The sequence below is a fragment of the Dioscorea cayenensis genome, chromosome 7 (assembly GCF_009730915.1).
Source record: "Dioscorea cayenensis subsp. rotundata cultivar TDr96_F1 chromosome 7, TDr96_F1_v2_PseudoChromosome.rev07_lg8_w22 25.fasta, whole genome shotgun sequence".
Lineage (NCBI taxonomy): Eukaryota > Viridiplantae > Streptophyta > Magnoliopsida > Dioscoreales > Dioscoreaceae > Dioscorea > Dioscorea cayenensis.
In genome coordinates this window covers 28214412-28224213 of record NC_052477.1, presented here as the reverse complement: position 1 = coordinate 28224213, position 9802 = coordinate 28214412, and the positions used below count along the sequence as shown (strand labels likewise).

General features: G+C 36.7%; 1 protein-coding gene across 1 annotated transcript; it reads left to right on the top strand.

Annotated features, from left to right (window-relative positions):
- The first annotated feature begins 1973 nt into the window (after window positions 1–1973).
- LOC120265294 lies at window positions 1974–3256 on the top strand. Its single transcript, XM_039273166.1, has 2 exons — window positions 1974–2347; window positions 2716–3256. The coding sequence occupies exons 1-2, from the start codon at window positions 1974–1976 to the stop codon at window positions 3254–3256; spliced, it is 915 nt and encodes a 304-aa protein (XP_039129100.1).
- Window positions 3257–9802: the final 6546 nt, after the last annotated feature.

Here is a 9802-nt window from a genome sequence, read left to right as displayed (position 1 = left end):
ATTGAGTAATTATGGTTACTCACCCCCTACTCTCTTCCATTTTTTAGTGGTTTGGGTCGTCATAGCGAGGCGAAGTGCTTGGCAATTTGCATCCCAAGTCAGGTTGTTTTATTTACTGTTAAACAGGTTGCATTGTGTTATTGCAGTGGATCCACTAGTGTTCTTAACTTTGTGTCTATGACTTGTATGTCTTTTACTACACGGTTGACTTTTTGAGTGAAAGTCTTGCTTTTGGTATCTTTGTTGTTGTGGTGTTGTTTAGCAGGAGTTTGTGAGCCTTGAGATGACTCAAGGGTTGAGTGGTGTATGTCCCTCCTCGGGATTGTCGTGGCGGTTGTCACATAGCGGGCCTACGGGTCGGGGCGTGACATTATCCATCCTTGTTGATGATGATGGTGATAATGTCATACAAATACCTCTCTATGAATGTTATTCCCTTCATGCATGTAAACCTCTAGTTAGCTAGAGAAGATCCATTGTAACTCATTATTGACCTAGTGGATGCAAGTTTAAGAGGCTCTAAGGAGTCCCGTGGTTTTCCCTCGATTTGTAGGTTTTCTATGCTAAAAATCGTTGTCTTGAATCGTTGTATGCTTGTTTATATCATTCTAACAAAAACTGAGGGGTTCAATAGTGTTTTGAGCTTGTTTTGAAGCTTTAAAGACTTGTAAAATATTTGGAAAGACTTTTGAAGCCTCAAGGATCTTGTTCAAGGTTGTTTGCAGTTTACGCAGACTGTACACAGGCCGCGTAAGGTCGCCAGTGAAGTGTATGGGTGTTTTGTGGCCGCATGAGCCCCGCACATAAATAGTGATTTGCTACATTACCAATGAACACTATCTGTGAACAGTACTTGTGACAGAGACATGCGGGCAAGCTTGCACCCGCATACCGCCCGCACAAGATCGCAATGAGATTCACGGGCAGGTGTGCGCCCGTATACAGGTCGTGTGTGAATAGTAAAATCACTACAATATGGTGAACAATGAATTGCTACAGCAACTTCTGTAGTTTTCACTGTTCCAAAAACCCGAAAATCCCCAACAGTAATCACAATGGCCACCAACTAGTCATAGAAATATTCCAAACTTAGATTTTAACCTTCATTCTCGGTAACAATAATTGCATTAGCTAAAGAATTAAAATAACAGATAAGCTATACAATTTCAAAGACTGCTAGTATTTTAAAATTGAGATCAGGGGCAGTTGGAAAGGTCATAAAAGGAAAAATATCATCAATCATTAAGTTCTCATGATGGTCTCCCTAGCTAGGGCACCCACCTAACATATAAACCAAAACCTTATTTTGCTACACCTAAACCAATCACTTCAAAATGAATTAGCCAATTATGCTCCCTCATGAATAAGCAACCCCTCCCAACATTCACAACGTAAAAATAAAGAATAAAACAGAAATGCAGAATATCCTTCAGGTAGAAAGCCATCAAAACTTAAGGGGATGTAGGTCTCAAATTAAACCAACCAATTCACTTAAGAATGTCCACAAACAACCCAACGTTGCTACCAAATTTTATTTAGCTAGTTATACAACAACTAAGGCACGCCTTCAATCTATACAAAAATAACTCTAGAGTCCCGAAACAGGGCTACAATGATCTTTCTAAAACAATGTCCACAGACAACCCAACGTTGCTACCAAATTTTATTTAGCTAGTTATACAACAACTAAGGCACACCTTCAATCCATGCAAAAATAACTCTAGAGTCCCGAAACAGGGCTACAATGAGCTTTCTAAAACAAATTTAGAACCTAAGGGAACTGTTCACTATGAGAATAAGATGCTATTTTACTATTTAGAGACATTGAATTTTCCACATGTATTGATAGGGCCTTGAGATACATTGAATTTTAAGGCATACTCATCATCATTTTCTTGAAAGAGAAACAAGCCTACAACTGGCAAATTTTTAGCCCAGAAGACTAGGAGCCACAAGCATCAAAATGTGCAAGAATGACTTGCTTGGATGGACGGTTAGGATTGGAGTCAAAGTCAGAAAAGCCCATGTGGGGGGTGTTAGGTGGTGGAGTAGGTGAGGATGGAGTGCGACATGGCAAGTCATTGAAAGAACGGTGCTGGTCTATATTATCGAGAATTGCGTTTTCATGTGCTGAAAAAGAATTCGATGACGTTGTTGCCGATCTGTTAAACACATCGGCGGATGCACATCAATGGTTGATGCAGAAATCCGATCTGGCGCACTGGGCGAACTACATGTTCAAAGGTGAGAGATGGGGGGAGATGTACTCAAATGTGGTGGAGTCATTTAGTGCATGGATAAAAGAGGCACGCCACCTCCCTGTCACAAACATGGTAGACTCGATAAGGTACGCACCATTTCGCTTAAATTTATTTGTTACCGTTTAAATTTATTTGTTCCCAATTGAGTTTCAATGATTTCGCTTAATATTAATTGTTTCCGCTTAAGATCCATAGTTTACGATTAAATTATAATTTTTCCGATTAAGTTTAAATTTTTTCGTGTAAGTTTAATTTTTATCGCTTAATATTAAGATTTCTGGCTTAACTTACATCGTTTATGATTAAATTATAATTTTTCTAATTAAGTTTCAAATATTTCGCTTAAGTTTGATTGTTACCGCTTAAGTTACATCGTTTACGATTAAATTATAGTGTTTCCGATTAAGTTTTAATATTACCGCTTATTATTTCATGACTTGTCTTTTGTACAAAGGTTTAAGCTGATGGGCATGTTGTGTCATCGACGTGAACAATCTCACAGATGGGAGAGACGTCTATGTCCTGTCATACATCGAAAGATTGAGGAACTTGTTGAAAAGTCACACAACCTACTAATCGGCCGTTCCGACAATGACCATTTTGAAGTGGTTGACCAGAAGAACTACTGCATCAGTTTGAACGCTCGGACATGCTCATGTCGTAGGTGGCAGGTATATGGCATTCCATACAAACATGCATGTGAGGCAATACTGCAGACAGACACAAATATTTATCGATATGTCGATGACTACTTCACATTGGACTCTTACCGACAAGCATATGCAGAAGCCATATTTCTAGTACCAAATAATGACAAACCAGATGATATCAACCGTGAACTGCTTGTGCGCCCTCCAATCACCAAGAAGTCAGTTGGTCGGCCAAGACGGAAGCGTATGGAGTCGCAAGCATCAATCGTTCGCGAATTACGATGCAGCCGTTGGCATGATGCTAGTCATAACTGTAGATCCTGTAATGCATCGATAGCTGACTGACTACATGATGTTATTTACATGTAGCTTGCCACAAGAAAAGCGGTATGTTTTAGTTTTAAGTGAAAACAACAAATTTTAACTAGTATGAACTAATTTTAAGCAGTATGACCGAAATTTAAGCAGTATGAACTAAATTTAAGCAGTATGAGCGACATTTAAGCAGTATGAACTAATTTTAACTAAGTACGATTCTTTTTAAGTAGACAAGCATATACGTGCATGACAAACAACTCTTGTTCAAAGCATCGTAGTGATATGCAAATAAGTACTTGTCCAGAACTCAAAATAGAAGAAAAGTCAAGTTAATGAGAATATATTGCTAAACATATCCTAACAGCTCTTTGATTCTCCGGAAGTTCAGCGACCACGGGCAATGCCATCCATCAATATTCGACCCACAAAACATAGACGCAAGTGTGGAATGTCCGTCTGGGGAAGTTTTAGTTTCTCGCCAGCGAGTATTTGCTCTATAAAGCGCATGACATAGACTGGACAATCGACTGTACCCAGCTTTTGCCACGGGCAATTTCGTTCTTGTCTGAGAGGGTAAGCTTCTGTTACGTTATCACCAAATTCAATTACTAAACATTTATCGAATAGTTCCCGCCGTCAACAAAACATGCATCGGTCAAGCCAAACGGTGATGAAAATAGAAACAATTTAAACGAATGAAAACATTGTTTACCATGTGGATAGCATCTTGATCATATTTCAGACTGACAGACGAGGAATAATGAATATATTCCTTCTTCACTTTATCAAGTACGACGAGATGGAAGTGACCATGAAGTATAATAGGCATCAAGATGACGTCGACATCTGCAAACTGGCGTACAACATCTGCCATCATGAGCAATGACTCTTCTCCTGTGTGCTCTGATGAGGACATCAAAAGAGCAAGTGGTCGGGTGATTGCTGCGCGTACATTATAAGTGTACAGTTCGCTATTCATCTGTTCCATGATTATCAATACATATACATCCATCACATCATCAGCGACCATTTCCTTCCCTTCCAACAGAGAGTAGACACCCGCCCGAGTGGTGTATGAAACATCATTCTTCCAAACATAAGTCCTACTAGATCAGAGCACGCAAAATTGAGCGTAACATTATAAATTAAGCGGAAATTTTGTAACTTAACTGGAAACATTTATAGTTAAGATGAAAATATTAAAACTTAAGTGGAAACATTAAAACTTATGCAAAAACATATAAGTTTAATTGTAAAACTTTAAAGTTAAGAGGAAAATTTGAAACTTAAGTGGAAACGTTAACACTTATGCGGAAAAATATAAGTTTAATTGGAATAACAAAAACGTAAGCGTAAAACATTAAAATTAAATGTAAACATTAAACTTAAGTGAAGACAGTAAAAGTAAAAACATGATGCTTACATGTCCATTGGACAGTTTAGAAAGTGGCTGATTGTCAGTTGTTCGACTTTATTTAATTTCATAAATCCAGCAGGGTGTTTGTTCCGTGGTACCCTAAAAGTCTGACTAACTTGTTCGGTCGGTACCACTACCTGTTCGTCAATTGATGACGTAGCCGGTATTGGTTTTGGGATGACAACTGACGCTTCATCAGTAGTGTCAATTGATGGTTTCGTGCCTGTCGACAGAAGGGGGCTGATCATTTCTCAAGGATGTTAGTGATTCGATTATAGACTCCACGTTGACATTTTCGGCGACGTCGACTGGTGGTACAGCGGGTGGAGATGGCTTGGTCAGTTCGGAGAAGGAAGGAAGTGGACAAGATGGCGGCGGTTCGGAGTAGGAAAGGATGGGGGAAGGTGGCGCGGGTCTGGAGGGGGAGGGGATTAGGGAAGATGGCGCGGGTCCAGAGGGCTAAGGGAGTGGGAATGACGGATCGGGTGCAGAGGGGGAAGGGGGTGGAGTTAGCGGCTTGGTTGTGGAGGAGGGAAGGAGTGGGGATGACGGATCAAGTGCGGAGGGGGAAGCGAGTGGGTATGATGAGACGGGTCCGGAGGCGGAAGCGGGTGGGGATGGCGCTGCAGGAGCCGATGGGGAAGCGGGTAGGGATTGCTTGGATAGTGTAGAGAGGGAAGGGCGTGGGGATGGTGTTGTGGGTCCGGAAGACGAAGTCGGTGAAAAGGGAGTTGAGTTTGTCTTGACTTTGCCCTTTCGAGCAATTTTTGGAGGCCGTTCTTATGGTCGGAAATCGGCTTGCGAAATCGCAGACCTTGTAGATCGCCTTGTAACTGGCTTGAGAGGAGCATCATCAGAATCGTTAGATGCGGAAAGAGGCAATGGTTGTGTTCGCCTACTGATAACCTTCTTCACTCGAGTTCTCTTGCTGGCCGCTTGTTTCAGCTGCAAATCCTTGGTGTCGTCAGCTATCGATGCGATATTGGAAGGGGCACGACCCCCAATTACTTCAACTTTGGTTTGAAGCCCACCAACAGTTTCGATCAACTTCTTAAAACTTTTCAGTAAACATAACCTAATGTCTTCATCAATTACCCCACTCGGTGGATTAACAGAAACATAACCACGTTGACCCCGACGTGGTGGGCTCCTTGGTGTTGAGGGAGACCGTCTACGTTTCCATGTGGATTTCTCCCCAGATTTTGCGCCAAGACGTATTGTGCTAGCCACTTGTTCTCCACGGTGGCTTGTCCTGATGAAAGCTTCTTCTTCGGCGTTAGCCAGGGCGAGGGCCGAAAACTGTAATGTGGAAATGACATACAGTCAAGGTAAACAATGATACTCAAACGAAAAACTTAAAACAACAATCAAAAATTAATTCTTAAGCGGAACCTTAACAAATTAAGTCTAAACTACATATTTTAACCGTAAACACTAATTTTTTAAGCGAAAAAGTATATTTTTTAAGTGTAAAACCTAAAAGTTAACTGAAAACAGATTTTTGCAAGTGAAAACTAGGAAACTTAAGCGAAAACTAAATAGTTTAAGTGTAAAATAAAAATTTAAACCGGAAAAAAAATTATTAAGCGGACACTAAATAAGTTAAGTGTAAACTAAATACCTTTTTCCCCTCGACTGATGATAGCAATGAACCAATGGATGCTTGCTTCTTGAAATTGTTCACCCCGTAACACAGGATCCGGGGAGTCTTACCAAATCGCACCTTCTTGCCGATGCCAGTTCCTTCGTAGAACCAAATATTTAGAGCGACAACACATCCTCGCAAGTAGCCAGTGTTTGTCTTCTCACTAGAGCATCTTGTTTGAACTCTGTCGGCCGTTTGCGGGACGTCATCCATAAGCCACTTATGTGTGGCTTGCGCCCATGCATAGCGCCGCATTGTGGGAAGATCGTCTACATAGTCTACAAGCCAATTGGGAACAGAACATGATGAGATCGGGAACAGCATGGTCCCCATGATGAATACCAACAATATCTTCACAAAGTTTTCTTCTTCTTCCCTCTTCCGGACTAGTGTGCTAAGAGTTTTTTTGATAGCTTCCCTATATCTTTCATAGCTTTTCGAGAAATATTTTTCTTCAAATTCTGAACGTGGCCTTCTCTTTTTGAAAACCACTGCATCCCCATCGCATCTAAGACCAAGAATAATGGATACATCTTCTGGTCTAAACGTCAACAAGCTCTCACCAATTTTAAATTTTTGGGAGCGCTCATCGTATCTCTGCAACAGAGCATCGAGCAATCCTCTCTCTTGTAGTACAGGTTCAATTTCCATTAACGATGCGAAAGGAGTACTCCGGATGATTTTCAAATGTCTAGAACTCATGTTTTGTCTTAACTCAGCAATCGTTTCCACTATAGAGACCAAATAACACCTGCCGTTTACAAGGTTGGTTGCCAAATGTCCAATACCTTCACCAAGAAGGATTAACGAGCTATCAATAATATTTAAGCGGAAACTAGAAATTATAAGTTGAAACACATTTATTTAAATGAAAACCGATTAATTTAAGGGGTAAACAACACAGGCAAAAAAAAAACAACGCTAAAACTAAAACCAAACGTTTATAAACATCATCTTCCATTCGAGAAAGAACGACAACTTTCCAAATTTAAGCCTAGATCATACACAACAAACAAAAATTAAAAAACCTTCAATTACAAAACCCTAGAAACCCAAAACAACGATGTAAACAACCCTACAATCTTCCATTAATACCTTCAGGTTCGCTGATTCAAGAGTATGGAGATGGTGTCAAGGAAACAACAATGAAGACCCGGGAAAGCTCTAGCAAACTTCTTCTCAATACCTTTAGTTGAACACAGGGCTTCAATGTGTGTAACTCTCAGCATCTGAAGGGGCAAGTCTCAGAATTTAAAGGGGCAACTGAGAGAAGGCGTGCACAGCAACCAACACTCCCCTCTCGGGATTCGTGGCCGCTTAACTCGCCACTTCCCAACGTGGAAAGAGAACACATCATTGATGTAACTGGCGGGGCATTTCGATCTTTTCTCCTCAAAAATCACGGATTTAGCAACCGCAAGGACCAAAAATTAATATGTACGGAAAAGGAGGGATGAACTGTGAATATTCAAATTAGAAGGGTGTTTCTGTGAATACCTTAACTTTGGAGGGATTTTTTGTTCATTTCCAGTTAAAATTATTAGGGATTGGCATTTGTTTTAGTTATTTAATTCAGATTTTTTAAGAACAATATTTATTTCCATAGCAATGAGCAAATTCAACAAATCTATGTGTCAATGAACTTTCACATAAAAATCGTTTGGTTGTCTATAAATAAAATTACAGTGTAGATAAAATGTTATATTTTAACTTATATCAAGCTGCTACAATTTACTTGTATTTGTTATTTTTTTATTTAAGCTACTACAATTTACTTGTATTTGTTACTCCCTGTGTTCATTTTTATCCGTCGTGTTTAACTGAATCTCGTCATCCAGAAAACTTAGTTTTTTTCACAAAATTTTATAAAAAAATTAGTCACTTTTTCCAAAAATTACGCTTAATTTATATTTTTTTCGCATTTCTCTTTCGTATTTAATTCCAGGAAAGAGTTAAAGTGTTAAGAGTAATTTTGAAAAAAATATAATAAATATTTTTTAATGTTAGAAAATGACAGATAAAAAAAAATATGGATTTGTAACAAATAAAAAAAAAACAGAGGGAGTATTTTTTTAAACCAACAGACTCCAACTTGTCACCGAGTGAGGCCATTAAGTACCCAAGTCAATTACTAATAAGAATAATTTATTAGTGCCAGACTGGAGAATCCGTTCGCCATGCCGTCGGTGTCGGACAGGCATTCTCATTTTATTCGGAATTCTTTATAGCCCACTAGCATTTTATTAAATCGGAGTTCATGTTCTCAATTGTATTATTTTCAAAGTCTTCTTTAATTACACCCTTGAAATTAAAGGACCATATCTGTTTTGTTTTTTTGTTTCACTTCAACTTCTCTTTCCAACAATAAATAATGAGGCATGCTTCCCTTCCAACAATAAATAATGACCAAGTCTCATTAAAAATATTAGGGATGGGCATTTGTTTTAGTTATTTAATTCAGATTTTTTAATAACAACATTTATTTCCAAGTAATGAGCAAATTCAACAAATCTACGTGATAATGAATTTTAACATAGAAACCGTTTAGTTGTTCATAAATAAAATTACAGTGTAGGTAAAACTGTTATATTTTAACTTACATCATTGTTGTTTGGTTTGTTATAATTTGAAAAACCGTATTTATTTTTTATTTATTTGTTTTGATGTAAATTTAAAGATATAGTTACTATGTAAATAAGATGGTGAGATTACCCAATATTATTATTATTATTATCATAAAAATTAACTTAATAGAAACTAATTAACTAATTTAATAAATTATTCATTAAATTTTAAAAAATTAATATTTCTTTAATTTTATTACTTGAAAAAAAATTATAATTAATTTTAAAAACACTTACTCTATTAATTATTTTTATCATATTTTCAATTTATAAAAAATATTTATAATTAATTTTATTAATTATGTAAAAAATTATGATAAAATTTTTTAATTATATAAATACTTAATTATAAAAAAATATAATATTTATTTAATTCTTTTTACTTAAAAAAATATTTTTTTTGTAATTAATTTTTTTAAAAAATAGTATAATATTTTCAATTTAAAAAATATTTTTGACATAAAAATATTTAATCATATAAATATTAAATTACAAAAAATATTTAATATTTATTTAATATTTATTACTTTAAAATATTTTTATAATTAAAATTAAAAATAATTATTGTATTAAATTTTTTTTTAATTAAATATAAAATGAATATAATGGTCAGTGGATACCACCTACTTTATTACATTTCAACTTACAATAAATTTTACACTAAATTAAATAATTGTAAAAATGGCTAAAATGCAAATCTATTTACATATATATGGAGCTTGTACAACAAATTAAATAGTCATTTATATGTAAAATCACTTATATTACAACTATTTAGTATTTACGCTACTTATAAGTAACTAAACTGCTCTGCAGAAAATTTTGCTCGAACACACTTTTATTTTGATTATTTGAAAAGGTGATACATCAAATGAGTGATGGAAAAG